Below are 26,359 nucleotides of genomic sequence, written 5' to 3' on the forward strand. Positions count from 1 at the left end.
CTTAAAGCCACTACATCACAACTCATTTTAGAGAAGTTACCTCTCTCAGACTCTTTCCTGAATGGACCAGTTGATATGCTTGAATAGATTTCTAGCAGCTGGTGTCACACTGTGTAATCCTGCTTTTTCAAATGTCCCTTTTAATCCCAACCGAACCAAACTCAACACTCAACATGCCCGCCACATAATGTGTCACTGAGCTGCAAAGCTCATAAACACAGATTAAAACCAGTTGAATCACATCACAGGTTTTAACCTATAGGGCATGGGATCATGCATGTGCAGGAATGTGCTCAAACATGAGCCACCAGTATGTGTAAGTTACTGCCTGTTGTGCCCAAAGGAGAATCATTAGTAGTATCCGTCTTGTTCTATTAAATCAAACCCCATTGTCGTAATTGCATACAATAAACCCAAGCCACACACAGTGACATTCTCTCTTTCCTTTCCTCAGTTGAATAACTTGGACCCAGAGCTGAAGAATCTGTTTGATATGTGCGGCATCTCCGAGGCTCAGCTGAAGGACAAGGAGACCTCAAAGGTCATCTACGACTTCATCGAGAAGAAAGGAGGCGTGGAAGCTGTCAAGAATGAGCTACGGAGACAAGGTAAAGCAGATGCATTGTTGGGAAAAGGGTTGTCTTCTTCCCTAAAAGCACTTGTTTGCTGACATAGTAGCAAAAGGGAATTTGGAGACTTGCTAGATTCTTTTCTTTGGATGAAAATATAGAATTGGAAAGGGAAATTAAAAAGGGAAGATCCCACATTTTTGCTTGGGAAGGTCCACAGTAAACTTGACTACACTGACTTCAGTTCGGTTGAGGTCAGCCCCTAATACACTGAACAAAAATATAAACGCAGCACTTTTGTTTTTGCTCCCATTTTTCATGGGCTGAACTCAAAGATCTAAAACATTTTCTATGCACACAAAAGACCATTTCCCTCAAATAAATCTGTGTTAGTGAGCACTTCTCCTTTGCCGAGATAATCCATCCCACCTCACAGGTGTGGCATATCAAGATGCTGGTTAGACAGCATGAATATTGCACAGGTGTGCCTTAGGCTGGCCACAATAAAAGGCCACTCTGAAATGTGCAGTTTTGCTTTATTGGGGGGGTCAGAAAACCAGTCAGTATCTGGTGTGACCACCATTTGCCTCACGGAGTGCAACACATCTCCTTCGCATAGAGTTGTTGAGGTTGTTGATTGTGGCCTGTGGAATGTTGGTCCACTCCTCTTCAATGGCTGTGCGAAGTTGCTGGATATTGGCAGGAACTGGATCACGCTGTCGTATACGCCGATCCAGAGCATCCCAAACATGCTCAATGGGTGACATGTCCAGTGAGTACGCTGGCCATGCAAGAACTGGGATGTTTTCAGCTTCCAGGAATTGTGTACAGACCCTTGCAACATGGGGCCGTGCATTATCATGCTGCAACATGAGGTGATGGTCGTGGATGAATGGCACAACAATGTGCCTCAGGATTTCGTCACGGTATCTCTGTGCGTTCAAAATGCCATCAATAAAATGCACCTGTGTTCGTTGTCCATAACATACGCCTGCCCATACCATAACCCCACCGCCACCATGGGCCACTCGATCAACAACGTTGACATCAGCAAACCGCTCACCCACACAATGCCACACACGCTGTCTGCCATATGCCCTGAACAGTGAAAACCAGGATTCATCCATGAAGAGAACACCTCTCCAACATGCCAGACGCCATCGAATGTGAGCATTTGTCCACTCAAGTCAGTTACGACGACGAACTGCAGTCAGGTCGAGACCCCAATGAGGACGACGAGCATGCAGATGAGCTTCCCTGAGATGGTTTCTGACAGTTTGTGCAGAAATTCTTTGGTTATGCAAACCGATTGTTGCAGCAGCTGTCCGGGTGGCTGGTCTCAGACCATCTTGGAGGTGAACATGCTGGATGTGGAGGTCCTGGGCTGGTGTGGTTACACGTGGTCTGCGGTTGTGAGGCCGGTTGGATGTACTGCCAAATTGTCTGAAACGCCTTTGGAGACGGCTTATGGTAGAGAAATGAACATTCAATTCACGGGCAACAGCTCTGGTGGACATTCCTGCAGTCAGCATGCCAATTGCACGCTCCCTCAAAACTTGCGACATCTGTGGCATTGTGCTGGGTGATAAAACTGAACATTTTAGAGTGGTCTTTTATTGTGCCAGATACTGACTGGTTTTCTGACCCCCCAGACCCCCCCAATAAAGCAAAACTGCACATTTCAGAGTGGCCTTTTATTGTGGCCAGCCTAAGGCACACCTGTGCAATAATCATGCTGTCTAATCAGCATCTTGATATGCCACACCTGTGAGGTGGGATGGATTATCTCGGCAAAGGAAAAGTGCTCACTAACACAGATTTAGACAGATTTGTGAACAGTATTTGACGGGAAATGGTCTTTTGTGTGTATAGAAAAAGTTTTAGATCTTTGAGTTCAGCCCATGAAAAATGGGAGCAAAAACAAAAGTGTTGCGTTTATATTTTTGTTCAGTGTATTTTCTACGTAAAACTCCACACCTAGGTGCACCGGGGCTCATGGACAAGCCACCATCCTATTTCTATCCTTGGTGCGCCGAAATAAACACCTCCATAGCAGCTCTTCCTCTCTGCTTCCATGGCAGCTTGTCACCTCTTCTTATCTCTTGCTGCCACTGTCGCTCTTATGTGTGCCAAAAAATATCCGGAGCACATGACCCACAGTCCTGTCATTATAGAGACAATGGCCAGAAAGATATTACCTGTGGAGGTGAGCTCTTTAGGCAAGGAATCATGTTTAAATTAGTGGGTTCCCGCACATGACTTTAAGCTACTGCAGAGGTGGAAGAATTACAGATCATTTATAAGGCTTTAATGTCAGGGCCCCAGGCCCAGAAATGGCTACACCTGACCCCAAACGTCCAGTTCCTTCGATTAGTGTGAACTCTTTTGCAGGACACCGACCTTGTGACATAAAGGCTGATTGACAATTTAAGACAGTGTAACTAATGAGGTGGTTTCATCCCCAGATCCGCCGCGGTGGAGCGGTAGGTTACTGTGCATGATGTGCTGTGACAGCTCATGACTGTGCATGATAAGTTGGACTGTACTGTGACCCGAGAATTCAGTCAGAGCCTGTGAGGTTTTCGCAGTTACTGAAGTTCAGTGTTTGCTTTTTCACACAGTGTGAACTTGAGTTGGACGTGTCATCAGTAGCTGACTCTGTGGCGTCGTGATGACAGCCAGAGGCATTAATAACACAGCATTCCCACAGTTTTTAATAACATGATTGAAAGCATTCACATGCAAGAAGGCTGCCCCCAGTGGCTTGATCATATAACTGCATGATGCACTGACACTTGAAGAGTTGGGAAGCTGATAAACATTATTGACAGATGTGCTTTGAAATCCTGTGTGACTTTCCAGATCTTCCAGCTGTCCTTCCATGAATTATATTTTTTGGATTTAGTCTAAAATCTAAAATGATATTTGGATGTTGTTCATGGCTGCAGTGTGAACTCTGAGTGATGTGACATGATAAGAACAACTTTGCTCTTTTTAACTTCAGGTTATCTTTGTTGTTTTCTACCCAGCTCCTCCGCCTCCTCCATCCAGAGGCGGCCCTCCTCCCCCACCTCCACACCACAGCTCGGCCCCTCCTCCCCCTCCTCCTGCCAGGGGGCGAGGTGCCCCACCACCTCCTCCCCCCTCCAGAGCTCCCGTCTCTGCGCCCCCTCCTCCCCCTCCATCCCGACCGGGCATGTCGGCTCCACCGCCTCCCCCGCCCAGCAGAGGCTCACTCCCGCCTCCCCCTCCACCGGCCCATGCCTCAATTCCGGTGGCGCCTCCCCCACCACCTCCACCTCCCTCATCTTCATCCGGAGGACCGCCTCCTCCCCCTCCACCTCCACCACCTCCTGGCCCTCCACCCCCTGCTCCTCCGATGCCCACGGAGGCTAATGGAGGGGACGGCAGCATGGCCGCACCCGGTAAGTCGGCCCTGCTGAGTCAGATCAGAGAAGGCACCCAGCTGAAGAAGGTGGAGCAGAAAGAGAGGCCGGTGTCCAGCACCGGCAGAGACGCACTTCTGGACCAAATCCGACAAGGGATCCAGCTCAAAACGGTCAGCGCTCCTTCGTTACACACAGCACGTCTCGATCAAATATGTATCCATCTCTACCCTGAGATTTAACTCCTTCTGTCTTCTTTACAGAGGGATGACAGCACAGATTCAACCCCCTCCACCCCAGCCCCCTCGGCAGGCATAGTCGGGGCCTTGATGGAGGTGATGCAGAAACGGAGCAAGGCTATTCACTCTTCAGGTACACCAACACACTACTCACTTAGCCTATAATATTAAATTTGTTTCCTGCTTCCTGTAATGTGCAGTTGAAATCCACAGGAATGTCTACACAGCACTTACCATGGGACTCTCACATAACCTGTGCACTAAAATCCAAGTCTTATTTTTAGAGTTGTATGCCTGGTAATTCCCAAACAGACAGGAACAAAACTAAAAGTGAAACTCATGTCTACTCTCTTCAAAGCCAGACTCCATTGACAAAAACAGTAATTTTACCTCACTGAACACAGGAGCTGCTGGTCACCACTGCCCCAATCAGTTGATGACTTTGCTGAATCCGAACTAATCCCTTACTCCACTAAAGTCACAGAATAACACAAACTAACAAATTGATGGAGGCAGTGGTAGATCAGCAGCTCCCGTGTTCAGGAAGGTAAAATTACTGTTTTTGTAAATGGACTCTGGCCTTGAAGAGAACGTAGCTAGGTTTCACTTTCTCCTCAATTTCCTGTCAGTTAGGGAGGTCTGCTTGGGACGTACTGAGCATACGACGGGAGATAACCTCCTTAATCTTTACTTCAAGATCCACAGAGTTTAATATATTCAGCATCATACTTGTGTTTGGTCATGTGGTCGAGCTTGTTTGCATACTCTGAAAAGTAGCTGTCTGTTATTCACTCACTCTACGGCAGGGAATGGGAGTTTAAAATAAAACACCTGTGCCAGAAATTCACTGTACATCAAAATAAAGTGTGTATTTTACAAACTTGACACGTTGGAAAGTCACTTGTGGTTCATTCAAAATGGACCCGTGACCCACTTTTGGACCGCGACCCACCAGTTGGGAACCACTGATTTAGCAGACACTTCTGCCAAAAGAAACTTCAGTGAGTTCAGATTATTTCACAGTTAATTTGAGTGGCTCCTGGGGACTTGAACTCCACCTTACAAGAGCTTTGAGTAATTAACTCTGCCTCTTCAACCTTTAAAAATGGAGCAGCTGTTTGACACCCGGCACTCAGACTTTACGTCATTTCTTGTATGTCAGATGACACACTGTTGCCAAAATGTAAATTAGACTTTCACCACTTCCTCATCAGTCTAGAAACAACTTTGTGACTCCTTTTTTTCTATTTTAAGCCTCTTAGTTGAGGAAACTTTCCTTCTTTTAAAATAGATTCAAAGGGGATACACAATAAAGGTTTACTCTAGTACAAACAGCAAAATAGAAGACATGCATGACGTTCTTGCCACCACAAAAAAAAACAACAATGTTATCTGGAAGAGAAAATGCTTTGCAAATGGCTGTTTTCAGTACACCTCCTGAAAGTCTTCTTTTCTTCCACAGATGAGGATGACGACGATGAGGATGAGGAGGACTTTGAGGATGATGATGAATGGGAGGACTAGTGATATTTCATTTCTCTCCCCCCCCCCCAACCCATGGATGATTATGACACTAAAATAGTTCTTGTCTTTCTAAAAAGAAATCTTTAATTTCAAAATTCTAAATGTAAATGTTCTATCAACTCGCTGTATATTTTTGTTGCCTTTATGCTTTTTTTTATTAATCTGTGCAATACCTCATTTAATCTGTAAATGTTTGTCATTCTCATATCTTAGGTTGTTGTTTCTTTATCTCCATCACGTCTGTCTCCGTTCTGTCGGCTCCGTCTGTCTCTCGATAGCAAATATGTCACACGTCTCATTTTAACTATGTTCTCCGTTTTCCACCTCTCCGCATCTCTTTTTTCTCCTCCCACGTCCCCAACTCTTTGATGTTCATCACCTCCATCTGTCACTCAGCCATCCCTCATATCCGCTGCCTCCCATCACACATGTTCCCTCCCTGTCACTCTCCCATGTTCCCCAGATTAACACGTGCAATCTTACATCAAGTCGTCTCTTAGAGCTGAATGTGTTTTCTTTTTTCTTTTGGTCAGTGATTGAAGGGCCGGCTTAGTCGCCACATATCCTTCATCAATCGTGTCTTCATTGTTCGTCACAAGGAAAAAAAATTGAACTATTTTCATACCCTATTGCTCTCTAGTTTATTTTTACTTATTCAAATGATCCTAGTTTAGCACTCATATTTTCTTAAAACAAAGAAGAAAAAAAGGAAAACGCTCTTTTTGGAATATTTAGCTTCATTTGCTGTTGACTGTAAATTTGCTCCAGAGTTTGAGTCTTGTTATATTTTTGCACAGATTGAAAGAGGAGACTCGCTGCATGAATACAGGACATTTTCAGGTCTGTATCATTACGGAACATACATATGCTTTAAGTAACGAGGCACTTGGACATTAAGCATTGTAAGCGTTACCCGTTAACCCACCACACTACATACAGTACACGCATGGAGGTAGCCCACAGTGTTATCGCAGGCTATCTGTTGTGAATTTCCTTTTCTTTGTTTTTGTTTATTTGCCTCTGTCACACTACAGATTCAGTTGAAATCATGCTCTATTTTTCTTTTATCTTTTTCTCTTTTTTTTTTTTACAATAGCAAGCAGAGTATTAATAAATGCCTGTTTCTTGGAATTAGGTCACTCATCATGTAAAGCTTGAGGAATAAAGACATTTTAGTTTTACACACCTGATGCTTATAATGGGTCCATATGCTAAGTTACTGTACAGACACAGCGGGTCTAAAGCAGTATTTTTTCCTGTTCTAGACACTAAGTGCTGACACAGTATAGGGAGAAACACTAGAGTCATGGCATTATTCAAACAAGTATCAGTAGTTTCTTGACTAACTAGTAAATCATGAGGTGTAATATAGGAAATGCTTATTAAGAAGAACTCAGACAATGGGCAGTTATTCCCTACAAAGACCAAATAGTCAGATGCCAACGTGTATTTTATCCAAACTAAATATTTCCCAGTAATTCTTGCTATGTCTTAATTTAAAGGGGGATTGGCCACAAAGGACAAATGCAGTAGTTAACAGACAGAGACAAATACACATACGATATTTGTCAAATTAAAAAGAAAGTCACAGTTTCTCGTTGCGCCATTAATTTTGTGCGAAACCAGTGAGCTCAGTGAACTACATCTCCCATCTTGCACATTTACATCACCAACACTAACAATGTTAGCTACATTTATTGCTTGCTAGCTAGCTGGGTACCTTAGCTATCCAGCAACTTTTTATCAGCTGGGAGATGAGAGAATAAGCAACTGTTGCTCATGTGAGTAGCCTACATCCTGGACATTACTTACGCAACGTTTATTGACTTGCAAAATCATCTTTAAATTGACAGATATCATATGTGTAATTCATAGCACCATTCAAGTAGGTTCAAAAACTTAATTGTCTCTTACAGTTGACTATTGTATGTAATGTAACATTAGCCAGCACATGCTAACTGGTCATACCAGACCAGTTCATGTTTGCTAACATTAGCCAGCATATGCTAAGTGGTCATTCCAAACAAGTTAGTGTTTGCTAGCGTTGGTCAGCAAATGCTTACTGATCATACTAGACCAGTTAATGTTTGCTAAAGTTAGCCAACATAAGCTAACTGGTCATACTAGACTAGTAAGTGTATAACATTAGCCAGCATATGCTAAGTGGTCATACTGAGTTAGCGTTTGCTACTTTGGCCAGCAGTTAGTGTTTAAAATTAGCCAGCATATGCTAACTTGTCATACCAAACCAGTTAATGTTTGCTAACATTAGCCAGCATATGCTAAGTGGTCATAACGGACCAGTTAATCTTTGCTTACATTAGCCAGCTTATGCTAAATGGTCATATTGGACCAGTTAATGTTTGCTAATGTTAGACAACATAAGCTAACTGGTCATACAAGACCAGTTAGTGTTAGCTAACATCAGCCAGCATATGCTAACTGGTCATACCAGACCAGTTAAAGTATTTCTGAGTCAGTGTTTGCTAACATTAGCCAACATATGCTAACTGGTCATATCAGACCAAAAGAGGCTGTAGCAGCAAAACTGGGTGTGTTGGTTTGCGCTAGGGTGCATTTTATGGCTAATTAATTCAACTTTTAACTTGTATGAGGAAAATGTGTTAATTCCTCTTTCAAAAGTTTTACTCATACTTAAAATATTCACATTGAAGGGGCTGCTGACTGCTAACCGTTTTGTCCTTTAAGCGTCAAACAGAAAGCTTGACCTCCCAGGGTTCCTCTACGGCTGCCATCTTAGCATTTTGGACATGCTAATATGTAGCAGAGCTAATACAGAAATGTCTTAACCACAGTGTAACAAATTTCCAGAAAAAATAACAGGGCATGATAAAAAAGTGTTTTTTGTTTTGTTTTTTGTTTTGACTGTTTGCAAAAGAGGAATGTTGGTGTCCTCTTTAAATTCTGTCTTTGAGAGTCAAATTGCCACTTGTCTGATGTAAGAACTGACCTCTTTTGTCAAATATCAAGATACTTTTGGGGGGCAAACCTAGCCATGTTTTCGCTGATGTTAGCTTCTGTAGGTGACTCGGGTTAATATGATGTTATGGACGCCAAGCCTTATCAATGAGGCTTGACAAATAATGAACTCTTACATTGTACACTCCAATAAAAGGTTGACATTTACATACTTTGGTATTTTGACTTCCTTTACTTTCACAGACTGTTATAATGGACGTTTCTTTCTAACACTTTTATTTGCAGGATCCATAATTTCAAATTTTTAATTTAATTTCCTGTGAAACTATGACTTAATTTTGTGTTTAGGGTTTAATAATCTAATATTTATAGCAGGAATCAAGTTCATATATGACTTATTAAGGAAAAGAGACACTTATCCTGGTACACAATGTGCACAGACTTTGTTGCACTTGAGTAAGGGAGCACAATCATATCTGTCAAGTTTGTAATTTGAGTGTGTGCATCTGTTTGCCCACATGTGTGTGTGATGAATACAGGTCTCAACACCTGCAATAGACAGCCAGACAGGGAGTTGGACAGATCTGGAAACAGCTGAGCAGAGGATTATCACACCCTTTACTGCTACCATTTCACCCACTGAACCAGGTAGAAATGAAAACTGGGTGAGTGAGGGACAAAGCATAAATGTGTGTGTGTGTGTGTGTGTGTGTGTGTGTGTGTGTGTATATATGTGTATGTATGTGTATGTGTGTGTCTGATACAACATTCCTGACTAAAGTCCATAAAAAATACCCAGACTCAAAGAAAAGATGTAGCAACAACATATGACGTGAGGAACTAAAAGTTGCCCTTTCTAAAGTATTTTTGGAAGTCACTGCAAGAATTGACCCTATAATTAAGTGTGAGCACCACAATAAGGACTACAACAATCCTATGCCTCTACCATTTATTTTTAGTTGATGGTCCACATCAGCTGACACCACACTGACCCTGTATCAGTTCTCTCTGCCGCAGAGTTTGACAGGGATTAGTGCAGGTATGGTACTTTCCACTAGTGGGGCAGCACAACTTGGATACAGCGCTGCCATAGAGATCCCGACCAACACATACAGTACACACATGCACATAAACAAAAGCATTTATAGAAGCAACAGAGCACTGTTTATCTTTTGACTCTGTCGGTTCTTTCAGCCTTTACACACTGTTCAACTGCAACGAAGTAGCGGCAACAAAGGCTGACTGTAAGGTCGCCTCACCTCATCTGTGTCTCGGCAAAATAGTTGAACTTGAACCATAGATTGTATAATAAACGTGGACGATATGACCAAAACAGCTCAATCGCCCTCTGATGGTCATGGGCCAAAAGTCTTCCCAAAGATGGTCTCTGCCATTTTTAGACAGTTGTTATCACGCCGATGTGTGTGGACGTGTTCATTTTGTCTGATAAGTTTGGTTTTAATTGGTTATTTAATGCTATAAAAAGGGGGGTTGACGTCATGACTGACAGCTATGTGTGCCATTGGGTTTGCTTGCAATCAATGGCACTGATCGCAATTGATCGGATGGGTGTATGGGCGGGAACTCAATACCGCAAAGATCGCTACTGTGCAGACTCTGGCTCCAAATGATGTCACCAGCGTAAGATAGCAGCGGCCATATCCAGGATATTTTGGGGTTTTGTACAGTGGGAGAAAGTGGAGGCAGGTGGTCCGTCTCTGTGTACAGTCTATGATTTGAACACACCGCAAAGACAACTAGCATGTACATTCTGCGCCTGAATGGGGGAAATAACTTTCCAAACTAGCAGGCAGCGGTAGTCTGTATACGTCATTGAAAAAGGAAACCAGAAGACAGGGTGGATTCAAGACGCTAGTTCTCCAGTTGGCACCGCACAACACAATGTTGAGCGAACAAAGGTTATTTCCTGTGTGCTTATGAACAATAACACAATTACAAACTGTGCTAAAGAGCTCAGTAACTAAAATCTAACCATACCTAATATAAGAAGGTTGTTTTGATCCTATGCCCTCTTGACTTTCACCATTTGTTTGCTCTCCTCATTTCTGTTTCTCTTACTACTTTCTCTTACTTGATCACCATTGGGTTTCAATGGGTCCAACACTAATTCAACATGCTGAATCAGCCGAAAAACAGTGCTGGACACCACAGGGTAACAGACTCTCACTGACAGCCCAACATTGACCAATGGCCAACTGTCGGCTTGGTGTGTCAGTCACAAGTAGAATATTAGGTAAATTACTGGTGATATTGCCCTTTTGTGCACTTAAAGCTAGGTTTGTATTTTAAGATTGTGGCAGCTTAAGTCGAATGGCTTTAATTTGTAACACTGCATGCATAAATTAGGAAGGAATGCAAAGGTCAAAGGGTCTGAGTGGTTTGACTGAGCAGCTTCAGGGATACTCTGTAGCTCAGTGTTCAAGGAATACACGTAAACACGCGCACTTAACAATTTTGTTGTGACTCACTGACTGGTTTTACATTTCCCCATGGTGCATGAAACCCTCTGTCCATCCTGAGAATAATCTTGAATTCACTACGAGGATAATGCAGTGACCACCCTGAGTGCAGAGACCTCATTTACAAGCAGGAAGTCTCGTCATTTTATGGTGAGTCTTTATGGACGGATCCCCCCCATTGATGGTTTGACAGATATGACAAAGTGCCGTACTTGAGTAGAGGAAGTTTTATTCTTAGGACACTTAGTCTGAGGAGTGCATTGTGCATACTGAGCTGCGGTATTTGGGACGGCCATTGAGGAGACTGGGTTTAAACATGAGGAGTGTACCCTGCGATGGAGCTTCACTCAGTTCTGGCCAAGTCTAGCTGAAGGTTGGATTTTCCTCTTGATGCATTTTTTTTTTTTTTATGATGTACTCTATGGCACTGTCCACCATTTTTCCTTCACATACTACAGTAATGTTGTTTTGGAAAATGCCAATTTTTCAGTACCTATCTGGCACAATTTGGCACTTTATACACTTATTTTACAATGCTGAGGTTAATGAAAGGTCTTTAAAGTGGGAAATCACTTTGAAAACCTTCTGGTATAATTTGGGAAACGGTTTGCCATTATGCAATTTGTAGTTGTCTTGCTGTTGCCACCCTTGAGTCCCTGACTGTGTTGTCTGAACAGCTGCACTGTGGATTTAGGAGTCAGGGAACTCTTCCAAGACACATAAACAAATGCAGGACCAGGATTAGAATGCTAATAGCTCACATCCCTCAGTCTTTTGCTTTCACTGTCATCTGTCAACCCCCCCCCTCCACCCTCACATGCTCTTGGTCTCTCCTTGCCAACCTGTCACCCCTGTCTCTCAGTTTAATTTGTCTTCTTGTCTTCTTCTTTTCCCGGACTCTCCTTCCCTTTCTGTCATGACATTATGTCTCTATTGACCAACATCCCCATCTTAATTGGCTAAATCCCGCCAACCCAGAATAAATCCAGCATAGATCTACCCACTGTACCTATAGATTTGAAAGGGACAGTTCACTCCAAAAGCCAAAATACACATTTTTCTTCTTACCTGTAGTGCTATCTATCAGTCTAGATTGTTTTGATGTGAGTTGGCGAGTGGTTTAGATATCGGTCGTAGAGATGTCTGCCTTCTCTCGGATCTAATGGAACTAGATGGCACTCGGCTTGTGGTGCCCAAAGCACCAAACAGTACTTCTGAAAAACTCAACAACAATCATTACGTTTACATGACATTGGAGAAAATCAATTTACTTTTAGAATACATGTTTTCTGACTGAAATCATACTAAATCAAACTTCTCAAAGTCGGACTAACGCACCAAGATAATGTGATTGAGAATCAAATTACTCTCACATGTATACAGTCAACTGGACCCTAACTGGCCTTGGTGCTCTGCGCATGGTCCGCAGTTTTCACCCTGGGCCTTGACCCAGAAGTCGAATAGCATCAAATGCATGACGGAAGAAGAAGCTGGTAACAACGTGGCGAAATCAATATCCAGAGCCGTGCATTTTTGGACGGACAATGAAATACAGGTCATGCTGTGTCAGCTAAAAGAGTTAAATATCGTATACCCATCGTAGTCAGACAAACTTTAGTCAATGAATCGATTCCAAACCCATGCTTGTATACTGGGAAAAGGACGATAGTCCAGTTAAATGGCCTAGTTGATCTATAACCGTAGCTCGACCTAACTGTGCACGTAAACATACCGAAAGTCTCTATCCAGAAATCATGACCCGGTTACTCGAGATAATCCGCAGACCTTGTTGACAGCAGTTTTATGTAGGAACTATTTTCTCTCTACCAAGCTACACCCACCAACCGATTACCACTTATCAGCACGCAATGTAAACATTTATGACATTCTCAATTCATTGAGCTGCAACGTTAGCCAGCTCAGTGGCGCTAGGTGAGCCAGCAGTAGATGCACGCTTCCAGCTGCGCAGTGATTCGGCTGGCAGGTGACAGAAAATAGTTCCTACATGAAACTGCTCACAACAAGGTCTGTGGATTATCTTGAGTAACCAGGTCATGATTTCTGGAAAGAGACATTGCTGTTGAGTTTTTCAAATGTATTTTTGTGGTGCCAAGTGCCATCTAGTTCCATTATATTTGAGAGAGGGCGGACATCTCTTAGGGCAATATATCCAACACTCGGCAACTCACACCAAAACAATCTAGATTGATAAACAACACTACAGGTAAGAGGAAATATATGTATTTTTGTTTTGGGGGTGAACTGGCCCTTTAACTTTAAGTGGATTTTTGGTGATGGTAAATTTCAGTTTAGTCTTTAAAGCAAGAAAATGAAACACATCACTGTTCATGAAAATTCATCAGTAAGACCAGTAGCTTGTGGTGGCTAATGTTAACAAACTCTGGGTAGGTATTGACCCATAGCAGACATTCATCCTCTTTGAAGTGAATGCCTCTTCTGTGATGTCAGTGGCACTGACAGTGACTGCCTATTTTTTCTCTTGGCTTGTCATGCATTGTGAATTGTTCAAACAAAGTGCGCCAGAGCCCTGCTCTAATACGTGCTGACTGGAGTGGGCGTATTGTGAGTGTGTCGGAGTGGGAATATGCATCAGTGGTGCTTGACCAGTAAGATGACTCACTGATCAGAACAGTGGCTTCGTGCGCTTGCTATACTGCTGCATCACAGCTTGACCCTTTTCTTTCGAATGGAGCTCGTCCAGTAACCAAATAATAAGAAAACAGTTTGCATTCACTGACAAGCAGCATTGTAAACACCAAATGGCTATATTTAGAAATGAACACGATTCACCCAACAACAGACCATATTTACAATTTTACAAGAAAACAATGAATTAAAAAACGTATCAGTAAACAGTTCAGTCAACTCAAAATTAAAATACAAATACCATTTTCAATTATGTTTTTATACTTTAGAAAAAAACTTGTAAAGCTATTGTTGCAGTGCAAATTCCCAGTATAGTTTTCTTTTTCATGAGTAAGTATTCAGTTTTTTGCCTCCTCAGCAATCCCAACATGTTTTCATCATGTGCTTTCATCACTCCATCGTCATCATTAGGCAGATGCCCCGAATTTCCATGGCAACGAAGAGACCTCTTTTACGTCACTTGTATTATCGTAGATGATGTGGGACTTCAACCTGGAAATAAAGATAATGCTTTGTCAGTTTTAAATACAGGCTGTTAAGTCATCCACGCTTTTTAAAGGAATATGATGGTGACAGCAGAGATGGGAATGAGAGGAATGGACTTGAATCAGTGGACGTGACAGTAATACATCCAACCAAAAAAGGAAAAAAAATGACTTCTGAATCATGGGCACAAGAATGCAGTTTTCAAACCACATCTCTCATAAAATGGCCTCTCTCCATTATAAGTGGTGAAGCTAATTTATAATGGGTAATTTTCTGGCTGTTGGCAGTGTACACTGGCCAGACGAATGTCTTTTCATAAAACTGGGCTGTCGAAGCTGTGGAAAGATGCAAAAATGTGGTGCCACATGACCAGAGCAAACAGAGGAAAAGAGCTGTGGCATTCGCTTTTGCTCAAAAGGTAGAAAGCCTACAACTACCAGAATGCACTGCACTGCACCAGACCAATAAATCCTCCTGCTGGTGGATGAAATAATGCAAGTTGTTTATCTGAGGAACAATTTGGCAGCTAGCTGGAAACAAACAATCTCCTATTACAGTTAAACAGTGCACTAAAATGTGTTTCTGAAAAATGAAAGAGGCACCACAGTAAAAGATTCTTGGTTTATATTTGATCAGCACTGCTTAGTTTTACTGTGTGATCTCAGTTTTTGCCAGCCTCTATTTTCATAATACAGGAAACAGTATGGCGCCTGCTTCCTGTTTAACCTCTCTCATATTACAACCAAACTGTGCACTAAAATCGGGGTCTGCCATATCATCTCGTTCACGATAACACCATTATAGTTTTTAGTATCATATGAAAAATTCATATCGTGAAACTTTAGATATTTCGATTTGCTGACATATTGACGTCATACTGTTACCCACGGCAACAACAAGCATGGCTAAAAGTGAAATTATTACAGACTCTGGGGTGGTTTCAAAAAGAGAAGCAGTTTCGATAGTGTGGAATAAACGATGGTGTCATCAGACCTGGGTGTTCTGAATGTTTTATGAAATTACTATTGTATATTAATAATGTTTAATAATAATATTTATTATTTATAGTTAATACTGTAATTGAGGAAATAGTGTAATTGTAATAGAGTAACAGAATCTCGGTTTATATTTGATTTGCACTGCCTAGTTTTACAGTTTGATTTGAGTTTAAGAGAGGCGGCTCTTTCTCTCTCGATCTGCTTCCATACTCCTTGTGTCTGTGGTGGCGGTGGGCACGAAACTGGGAAAGTACAATCTGTAGTTCGACCAACAGCCCAAGAGCCAGAGGATTTTCGCTGGCAAGCGAGCAGCTAGATCTGGGCACTGGTTAGATGGACAGTTCATTTACACATACTACCCACATTGTTGTGATACAAAGCTGCTTGAAAACTGGCAGAGTATCTCTTTAAATTAGATGTTCAGAATTTCATGAAATGATCCAGTGTGTAGGATTTAGTGGGATATATTGGCAGAAATAGTATATAATATTCATAACTATGCTTTCATGAGTGTATAATCACCTGAAAATAAGGATCATGTTTTATTACCTTAGAACCAAATACTGGCTCTAGATAGGATGATTTGCCTTTTTGCACTGACCACCATACTTCACCTACACACTAAGCACACGTGAGAAGCTTCAGTTGGTTGCAATCTGCAACTTCACCACTAGATGGCACTAAACACTCCTACACACTAGACCTTTAAAAAGTCATTTTTAAATCATGGTAGACCTTAGATTTTCGAGCTGATGCCTAGTTGCATGAGACATAGCTCCAAACAGGATTTACTTATTTAAATATGGTTTGGTCTTTTGTCCGGACTCAATCCAGCTCTTTCTTTTTCTTGTAATGTTTTGATTGGTTCTCCGCAGGCCACCTGCTTGTGAGAGCAGGATTAAATACAAAAAACAGTAAGGATGATGCTAGGTTAAAACAGTTGAGTTTCAGAGAACACACAAAGCCCTCTGATATTTTTGACAATAGCTAGACTCTAGTTAATAATGTTTCTAAGGAACTACAATATGCAACATACCGTATTTTCCGCACTATAAGGCGCACCTAAAAGTCTTTAATTTTCTCAAAAACCGACAGTGCGCCTTATAATCCGATGCGCCTTATATATGGATCGATAATATTAATTATGGCTACTGTAGTCAGGGGGCGTCGCCGAAGTAACAGCGGTAAAAACGGTAAAGGGGAATTCCAGTCCCACACCACTACCGGTACGTACGGTACCGTATTGTGAATGCACTAACTTGTTTTGGGAGTGAACGGAGTTGTCAGAACGTTGGTTTGTATTCTATTAATAAAGTTTGACTGACTGACTTATCTGACTGTTTTGTTGACATTCCCTTTAGCGCAGCTCCATCTAGTGGATGCATAATGCAACCCCAGCCACTACAGTAGTTCCTATTCTATGCGCCTTATAATGCGGTGCAACCTATATATGAAAACAATTTTAAAATAGGCCATCCATTGAAGGTGCGCCTTATAATCCGATGCGCTTTATAGTGCAGAAAACACGGTAAATGCGGTCTCACTCCGAAGTTGTCGAAATCCGGCGCTTGGGCAGTGACTTGAGGTGTCAGACACCGACAAGAAAAGCCGTCCTTTAACGTCGACCAACACATCCAGGGTATCTTGCACGTCATATCCAGACGTGGAAAGTTCATGACCAAACATCGATATGTGACGAAGTTGGGGTGAGAATGTGTTGGACTTAAAATTTGGTCACCAGATTTTACCAGTTTAATAGACTGTAAAAGTGGATAAAAGGTAGCTATACTGCACTAGCACCAAAGTACATCTCTGACATGTTAGTGCCATATGAACCATCTCGGACTCTGAGGACCTCAGGGACCGGCCTCCTGCTGGTGCCCAGAGTCAGGACTAAACATGGGGAATCAGGATTCCAGTTTTATGCAGCTAAAATCTGGAACAGTCTTTCCGAAGATGTGAGACAGGCCTCTACTCTGACAATGTTCAAATCTAGGCTCAAAACAGCTCTATTTCACTGTGCATATGACTGAAAGGATCTTATCTGCACTCTTCTCTTTTAAAGTTCATTTTATAATGATTATTTATGTTTTTATTTTGTATTGTGATTTTAATTGCATATTCTTGTTCTGTAAAGCACTTTGACTTACTTTGTGTACGAATTGTGCTCTACAAATAAACTTGCCTTACCTTGCCTTACTGTAACATGCATGTGTCTTAACAAGCAGTTTGTAATTTAAATTTAAGTTTTAAATGAAAATGTTTTTAACACACAAAGCTCAGCCCTAATGTGCATTTGCTTTTGGAATTTTCTCCGTCGAGGTCTTAGAAAGATCAAAACAAGCGTCAAATTGGATTTTTAAAAAGGGTGTAGCAACCCTGTACACATTTTAGGAAAGGCATGAATCCAATGAGATATAATTGTTCTTTATAAGCTCGCAAACCTGGACATCGCATCGAGTCCGTGCATGACGTCCTCAGCGGTGTCAACAGATGAAGTGTTAGCGGGCTGTTTTTGTTGGATGTGTGTTGTTGCTGCGTGCTGTGGTAACGTGTCATATCTGCCTTTATCAGAGCTGCGCTGAACAGTTTCTATAAATACTTTGTCTAAGTGGCAGGAATTTCACAGCTCGGAGACCCTGCCATCTGAGGGCAGAGCTGATTTTCCACTTTAACAATGCAACAAGCTGTGCTAAAGCTTCAGCCAAGGTATTACTTCACTCTCCTCTCCGAGATTAGAAAAAAAATCTAAGTTCGGATGCATTCAGTTCTTTAAGAGTAAAACTGTCACACAATTATGAGATAAATGCACGCTCTCTTATTTGTTTGTCTTATTAGCTTTATTTTCCAACCTTCTTTCTTTCTCTTGATAATCTTATCTTCCTCTTCAGGGTAAGAATACTTGACTGGCTTGGCTGACATTATTATTGGCTAAATTTTGGCTTTTCTCTCTGGCTCTGAAAACATTGTGATCGTACCACAGTGCTGGCTGGTGTTAAGCAGTCTTTTGCAGCCTACAGTACCCCAGTGAAGAGAAAAATACATACCATGACTCAGACACTGCTGACTCTGTGTCATCCTCGTCTACATTAAACTTCCTACTTGTTCAGTTTGCCTGTCGAGGCACTTAACTCAGTTTTGCATTAAATGGATTACTTGCCTGCTTGTGGAGGAGGAATGTTTTGCCACTCAGTACATTTCTACATAATCCAGCTTGAATCTGATACAGTAATTAGGGGACAACAACACTGATAACAAAACTGGGGATGCATGTCCTGAAGAAAATGCGTGTGAATGCTGAAAGCTGAAGGACATTACAAAGCATTGCTGCAAATGCAAGGCCAAAAGAGTTGGAAGTTGAAATGTAAAACTGGCACAGCATTACCTAAAGAGGCCAAGAGCTGAAATACATGGCTAGGAAGGCTGCAAGGTAAACTGTACTGTCATAGGTGGAATTTGAATTTAACTAAAAGGCTGAAAGAAGAAATGCTTTATACTTTAAAAACCAAAAAAAAACAGAAAAGGTTGAGTATAAGAATTAATGTCAATAAAGAGCATAACATTTTGACATTTGAATGGTCTCTGTGAGGGAGCGCAGGGCACAACCTATCACGGGGTTGAACCATTCGTGCTTCCGGCCAGTTGACCACAATACCACCAAACAGTGACCCGCAAAATTCCACAGAGATTGGACGTGTGTTTTTGGCCGCCGTAAGTAAATTTCTTTGTCGTACTTGTTTTACGATTACTGCACTGTCTATGTAAGTTACCAAATCCAACCATATATAACCAATAATTGTCTTGTTGCCTAAAACATAGCACTGTTTGATTTATGCAACCAACTCTCAGCAAGTGTTAGCTAGACTTGATCAAATTTCCAGGCGGGATTAGTTGGTAACACAGTGTTATAATAATTAAGTTTCCTATAGCACATTTTCTCTATTTTTGCAACTTCGAACTTCTGTTTAAACTGATGTCCTTAATTAAATGAGATATACTTGTGTTTTTAATTTGTCAGGTATCTTATTGACACAGTTTCACAGTCTCGTCAATATTCATACATTGGATATTCATATTTTTACATGTCAATCTAGGTTGCCCAATCTGTGTACATCTGTCGGTCCAACCGTTAAATATCGATGATGGACTAACACATGGATACCTGTATGGATACCTATCCTTCCCCTGATGTAGATGGAGACCTATAGTATATAGATAGAATCGTATTGAATTAACTTTTCCAGCAAGTGTTACGGCTAACCCCCTGCCTGTTACAATTAACCCCACCCATGGAGCATGTTGTAACATTTCACTTCTACCACTTCTAAGTGCAAATGTGGGAGAAAGGTAAGTTCTAGAAAAAACAATCACTGTTCATTTGTGTGCCCCGCTCTCCCCTTGCTGAAAGTATCCGGACATAGTACTCAGTCAGAAATGTACAGGAAAATTATAATTACTTTGTGGCCTGTTTAAAGTTTAAATGAAGGCTACTGATAAAAGTATAGAGAGTAGAATTTCAAAGTGGCGTAAATTGAAGATTCGAAGGTTTTTTTCAATTCACTGCAAGTACTGAATATTTGAAAAAAAAATTTTTTAATTTGATTATATTACCATCCATAAGCTTTTATTCTGAAAATCCAGCCTTGCTGAATCAGCATTCACACAATGAGCAGCAAATTTAAACCATCAGATAAACATTTAAACATCCCCATTGTTGCACAAATCCTTTCCCTTACCCGTCTCAGGCTGCGGACGCTGCTGTTGCGAATAGACTCCATCAGCTGGTCGTGGGCCGACCTCATGGGCGTAGATGGCCTGCTGCCCTCCTCCCCTCTCTTGTCCACCGACATGGGCCTCAGTGCATTCTTGAGCTCCTTCAGGATGCTAGGTGTATCGTCTCTCTCTGACACCTTCCCCTTCTTGCCCTTCTTCCCTTTTGTCTTCTTCACCTTCTTGCTGCCCGCCTCGTGCGCCTTGATGACCTCCGCAATCATCCTGGTGGGCTTCATCTTCTCCCGATGCGAGGGAGGTGGTGGAGGAGGAGGTGGTGGAGGAGGAGGTGGTGGAGGGGGAGGAGGAGGTGGAGCAGGAGGAGTTTGCTTTTTGGCCAGGTCACTCCTGGGGAGTTTGGGTGAGGACCAAGGAGAGCCCCTGGGTGAGCTGTAAGGTGATGAACGAGGAGTTCCTTTCTAGAGACAGAGAGAGGAAAATGGATTCTCACACATACATTTATAACTAGAAAAGGCTCGTGTGCTGGCTTATGCTTAAAGTTGCAGCTGTAAACACTGAGTAGTTACATTCAAAGTATTTTATATTAGCCTGGGAATCAGACAAATTTGCGAGTTTGTGTTTTATTTGCTCAGGCAGATGCGCCTAGTCCTCCTCCTGTACTAACAGATTTCCAACCAACCTGCCCCTCCTTAGGCCAGTCACAACCGTTGTTGTTTTTGTTTGGGGTTTTTTGCTGTCCAGACTTTCTTAAAACCAAAAGATGGAATTGGGTTGGCGCTCTGAAGAAGGTCATTGATGCCACACTATCACAGGTTGTTGGAGCAGCTGATTTTGTTTAAGTTGCGCATCATAAGCATTTCGTTTGTTAGCTGAAGAGCATGTCACTGTTACAGATTCATACTCTTGAAGCTATAATGGAGAACCAAAGATAGGAAGAATTCAATTGTTGGCCAGTGGGCAACAGTGGGTGCAACCCATCAAAAAATAATCCTATTTTACTGGACATGTCCCATACTGGAGCAAAGTTACATACCAGTGCAGTGGTTCTGGGGTTGACCGCTCCCTCTGGCACCCCCAGTTGGCCCTGCAGCTGTTTCTGCTCCTGCAGCCGTTTCTGTCTCTGGCGGTCCTGATTCCTGGTGAGGATCCCCGTCATGCTCATCCTGGGACCAGGCAGGTTAAACTGGTAGCCCAGCTTGATCAGGGTGTAGTTTTCCCTCAGTATCTTCACCATCTCCATCTCTACCTGAGGTGGGGGAGTTTGAGAAAGCGAGACATTCAGATTATGGCTGCCTTGTCGAGATTTGTTTGGTTGAAGTAATAGAGGAGAACTTACCTGTCCTCCACACATGTGTCTCTGGTTGTGGAACCGAAGCTCAGTCAGGGTGTTGTTTCCAGGAAGCGCTTGAACCAACGCCATCACGCCCTTTCCAGTCACATAGTTAGACTCTATATTCAGACTGATGATGGACGAGTTCTCCCTCAGCATCTTAGCAATGGCCAGAGCCACAGGGTCGTCGGCTCGAGTGTTCGCGAGGCTGAAGACCCGCACATGTGTGTTAGACCTCAGAGCTTCAGCGAATCGAATCAGGGTTTCCTAAAAAGTAAATTACAATATGATCAGAGTGAAAGCATATTGAATACATTTGACCTGTACTGGCTATACCACACTCAAACTTTGAAACAAGGGACTTTAAAAAATGGTAAAATTACAGTTTAAAAGGAAAGTTCAGATATTCTGAAGTGGGGTTGTGTGACGTACCCCACACTCCAAAACTGATATTGATTTTTTTTTTAGGTGGCTAAATAACGTTTTGTTTCTGCCCCCTTTCACAGCAGTACATTGCTATAGCCTATGTTTCCGTACCCCTGCCTGCTTCTCCAAACTGGGGGCATGCTGACCAACATGTATATTATGTAATACACTGTCTATGGGTAAGTGCCTCATTCGGCCCCATTTCAAAAGATCTAACTAACCCTTTAAGGCCGACTGGGATATTCTTTTCAATTGGCAATACCTCCACCACTACATACTGGTTACAGCATCCCTGAAGACATTTTAACACTTTAGTAAGGCCTATGTTTACCAAGTTGACACAAAGGTCATGATCTAGCTACTGCACCTAAAATTAACATGAGTAAAATAACTTTCTTAGCAACTACATGCCATCAAGTAAACCACAAGATGATTTCAACTTTTAGGTGCCTACTGAAAACTGAGGGCACCATGTTTTTGTTCATTTCCAGTTATAAAAAGCGGTCATGCCAAATATGTAACTATGCCCTATAGTACATAACCATGCCAACATGCCTGGTGCCAAAAATAGGCTAGCGTAGGGCAAACCTTTAACAGCATGTGTCTGCGTTCGTACCTGTGCGATATCGTCAATGTTGTTGAGATTAACCTCCGTGAGTTCAGGGTCGTTGCTAAGAGCTCTTTGGAGAGCATCATCGACGACTGTTGGGTTTCCGGTTGCATTTGGGTCGACAGGTGGAGGGGGAGGGGTCAGTCTCATAGGCTCCACCCTCTGCGGCTTCAGTAGCATTGGGCTGTCGGCTCGTGGTGTCAGCGCCCGGAATTCCTTTACAGGTTCAGGTTTTAGTTTATTATCTTCTTCCTCTTCCTCCTCATCTTCCTCCTCCTCCTCTGTTACAGCTTCCTCCTCTTCCTCACTCTCTTCTTCTTCTTCTTCTTCTTCTTCATCATCCTCCTCCTCCTCTTCTTTCTTCTCCTCTTGTGTTTCCTGCTGTTTCTGTTCTTTCTCATTTTCAACATCCTTTTCATCCTCTGCATCGCTGTTTTCTTCTGTCACACATTCCTCCTCTTGTTCTTCATCCTGTATTTTAATAAAAATCATTCATTGTTGAAGTGCAATGCTGTAATCATGAGTATTTTTGTTCTTAAAGTTCCAGTGTGTAAGATTTAGGGGGATTCAGTGACATCTAGTGGTGAGGACTGCAGATTGCAACCAGCTGAAACTTTTTTCTCCAGTGTTTATTGTTTAGGAGGTTTTAACCGGGAGCTAAATTATCCGCAGAGGTCTCTTCTTCTTCAGAACAAACAGACAGGTTGATTTAAATCAGTAAAAACACTGAATAAAGCAGTTTCACGTAAAAAACTTGAAAACACAAATGGCCCTATGTAGAGCCAGTCTTTGCCATGTCCTGGTGGACCTCTTAGACGAGGACCCGCGCCCTAAGTAGATATAAACGACGGATTCTAAAGTAAAGAAAACACAACAATTCTTATTTTCAGGTGATTATACACTGAAGAAACCCTACTTATTATATTAGATTCCATTTCCACCTATATAGCCCCCGAGATCCTCCACACTGGACCTTTAAAAACTGATGAAACATGTTCATTGTAAAGCTACGTGGATGTTTTAAGGCAACTATGAAAGACAGAACGATTTGTTATGATTCTGTTCTTTTAGCGCTTCAAATGACTTCCTACTTTTGGCTGTTTTAAGCTCGAGTTTCATCTGATACAACTTCAAACATGGTTTGCCTCTGGCACATTGTGTGCATGCCAAGCAAATCTAATTAAATGTCATTACTGACCAGTTTGGGACTTCCTCCACCCAGCTCATCCTCCAGCAATCTACGTGTCTCATTTTCCCAATACTTCATTAGGGCCTCTCTGCTGAAGGTCCCCGTAGGGGTCTTGTCTGTCTGGTCCCTCTGTCTGAGTCCTATGGGCACGTTGGCGTCAGGATCAATGTCCACCAGCTCCTTTTCCAGCTCAGCCAGCTCCTCAGGGGTGAGGGAGGCCAAAAGCTCGTCCTCATCGACATCTTCGTACTTACTCAACTCTCGGCGGTACCCAAAACAGCTCATGGCCAAAGCGTGATTAGCACAGACCCAGTCAGTAAGAGTTTAAACTACCACAGAAAGACCAGTTGTTGAGTTGCACTTGATTCAGTCCGGACCCCAAAATTAAGTAGGCATGTGGGAATCCAACACAAGACAAGGTCCACAGTGAGGTTGCTGGAGATCCACAGACATAAAGGGTCCAGTTGAGGTGATCGTAGCTGGATGAATGTGTTTGAATGTCCCCACTCCAGTCTGAACTGGATCTATCCTGGCCGACTGTCTTGCTGTCAGGGAGAGTCTATGTGTGTGTGTCAGTGTCCTCTCCTCTCTAATCTTGCCAGCTGCCGTTTGGGCCTTAAGAGAGGGATCAGAGGGGAACGTACCAAAGTGTGAGCCCCATGATGCAGCGTCTTTTTTGGGAGGCACCGTTCTGAGAGATAGAGCCACAAAAAGCATGTGAGCTCAGAGGCCGTGGCCTGTCAACGTAGCAGTCTGTCACCACGGCCTGAGTGGCTTTGTTCACGGCCAAAAAAGACCAACTGGACCTAACAGAACAGAACGAAAGATAAACAGAGATAACATATCTCCAACACTACGGCACAGGCTCGATCTCTGCATGTCTGTTGTTATTGTCAGTTGATCTGAGAGGCTTTAAAACTCCCATAACATAGCAGAAATACATATGAAGGCAGGGACAAAGACGATAGCTTAGAGCCGAGAGATTTATGGATGTGTGGCTGAGTCTCTAGCAACATATAAAGGTTATGTGACTTAAGGACTGAGGCACGTAGGGGTTTGCTGTTAAGTTTCTACTTCATTCACCTGACTCATTGTTTGTCAGATGCCATTTTGTAGATTATGACATAAGAGGCAGAAACAAACACTTAGACAAAAATAAGGCTCTAACCTGTAGTAATGTGTAAAAGAGTCCAGCTATTAGCCATTAGCATGTTAGCATCACCATAGTTAGGATGCTAGCATGCTGCCATTAGGATCTATCTTAAAGGGACAGTTGTCAGGGACAAATCATAAATACACATTTTTCCTCTTAGCTGTAGTGCTACTTATGAATCTACATTTTTTGAAGGAAGCATGTATCTACTGCTAGCTCGCCTAGCACCACTGAGCTAGCTAACATTACAGCTCAGCCAAGGAGGACGGCATTAATATTTACGTCTTGCACTGTCAAGAGCATGAGCTTCTCATCCATGAGTAGATGCACAATTCCTTCATGCAGTTATATGGTTGGTGGATTTAGTTGAGTAGAGAGAAAATAGTTCCAACTTTCAACTGCTCACACCAAGGTCTATGGATTATCTTGAGTAACTGGGTCATGATTTCTGGAAAGAGACATTGCTGTTGAGTTCTTCAAATTTTGGCGCTTTGAGCGCCACAAGCTGAGTGCCATCTTGTTCCATTATAGTGGAGAGAAGGCAGACATCTCTACGACCGATCTCCCCAACACTCAGCAACTCACACCAAAACAATCCAGAACAGCACTACAGCTAAGAGGAAAAATATGAACCTTTTTTGTAGGGATGAGCTGTCCCTTTAATGTTTAGCCTCACAGAGCTGCTGTTGTTGTGGCTGGAGACTCTTGTTTATATGCTTTCACTTTATTTGACCTTTCAAATGTGGAACCAGAATGAAGTCAATAGACTAGTGTGCAGTAATACAAGCCAAAAACTAATAGTTGCATCAGAGGATTTGTGTTGTAAAGTAGCTTGACCTTAGTAGTAAGTTCATCTTTTTCGGGGGGGATTTTTAAATTTCTCTTTTAAGAAAGTTCTCTCTTTAAGTGTAATTCTGGTTGGGAGCCGATTTACTAAACTGAAAGTTATTGAATGCAAACCTGCTGTGAGGTTACGCCTGTATCTCTCACATACGCACACACACTCCCACATACAAACACATCAGTAGGTCATCATCAACGTAATCACACCAAATCTTTTAGTCTGGCGCAGAGAATATAATGAGAGGACAGGAATTATGCTGATATTATTATAGGCTTTTAGACAGCTCATAGTTTTGTTTTTGCTAATCTGCTGTTGAGTGACAAGTTGTGGTTCCCCTCTCAGTCAGGCCTGGCACAGAGTGGTTGTATTAACACAGAAACAGAACAGAAACACGTTGGCCCTGATCACACAGAAAGGATTTTAGCAGCTTTAGGCGTTTTTTTGTAATTGTTTTTGATGATAATAAAGCTTTTTGCTCATTGTTTTTGTGTTGCTACGTGCCTCATGTTTCTGTGCTCTAGACACCTGGTGTTTTTACTGATGTGCTCTGAACTCCTTGAATTGAAAATACTTCATTTGAGAGGCGATGGGTCTTCTGTGGTGGTCACGACAACAAGTTTACAGTTGGTGAACAATGGAGGAGCAACTGGTGGTAGCAGTTGCTTGATACCCAGAGCTATATGACTTTACTCTCTGCCTGTCTATTTTATACTACTATTAGAACTACTAAAACTTCTAATTTAAAAAAAAATGTAGGTAGTACTGGCTAGCCAAAATAACTGGTTGA

General features: G+C 42.3%; 2 protein-coding genes across 4 annotated transcripts in view; one reads left to right on the forward strand and one right to left on the reverse strand.

Moving 5' to 3' along the window:
• Window positions 1-8,869, forward strand: part of waslb (WASP like actin nucleation promoting factor b) — a 31,626-nt gene extending 22,757 nt beyond the window's left edge. For 2 of the 3 annotated variants that reach the window (XM_049566572.1, XM_049566574.1), the window contains 5 exons: window positions 455-608; window positions 3,035-3,052; window positions 3,599-4,128; window positions 4,219-4,327; window positions 5,657-8,869. In XM_049566572.1, coding sequence (XP_049422529.1) covers window positions 455-608; window positions 3,035-3,052; window positions 3,599-4,128; window positions 4,219-4,327; window positions 5,657-5,718 — 873 coding nt within the window. In that variant the 3' untranslated portion in view covers window positions 5,719-8,869. The remainder of the gene's footprint in view (window positions 1-454; window positions 609-3,034; window positions 3,053-3,598; window positions 4,129-4,218; window positions 4,328-5,656) is intronic. The other variant, XM_049566573.1, reaches the window with a different exon arrangement.
• A 5,034-nt stretch (window positions 8,870-13,903) lies between these two features.
• Window positions 13,904-24,222, reverse strand: lmod2b (leiomodin 2 (cardiac) b). The gene is made up of 6 exons (XM_049566570.1): window positions 23,585-24,222; window positions 22,393-22,857; window positions 21,357-21,617; window positions 21,054-21,266; window positions 20,026-20,478; window positions 13,904-14,297 (listed from the first exon to the last, which is right to left on the reverse strand). The coding sequence occupies exons 1-6, from the start codon at window positions 23,858-23,860 to the stop codon at window positions 14,271-14,273; spliced, it is 1,695 nt and encodes a 564-aa protein (XP_049422527.1). The 5' UTR covers window positions 23,861-24,222; the 3' UTR covers window positions 13,904-14,270.
• Window positions 24,223-26,359: the final 2,137 nt, after the last annotated feature.

This window comes from Epinephelus fuscoguttatus, linkage group LG22 (genome assembly GCF_011397635.1).
Source record: "Epinephelus fuscoguttatus linkage group LG22, E.fuscoguttatus.final_Chr_v1".
In the NCBI taxonomy this organism is placed as follows: Eukaryota; Metazoa; Chordata; class Actinopteri; order Perciformes; family Serranidae; genus Epinephelus; species Epinephelus fuscoguttatus.

Bases quoted from the DNA above. Each gene is read 5' to 3' on its own strand.
- lmod2b (XM_049566570.1), bottom strand. From the start codon at position 23,860: ATGAGCTGTTTTGGGTACCGCCGAGAGTTGAGTAAGTACGAAGATGTC. The intron at 21,618-22,392 runs GTACGAACGCAG...TTTACTTTTTAG, and splicing joins ACATTGACGATATCGCACAG to GAAACCCTGATTCGATTCGC. The intron at 21,267-21,356 runs GTAAGTTCTCCT...CCCCCACCTCAG, and splicing joins GACACATGTGTGGAGGACAG to GTAGAGATGGAGATGGTGAA.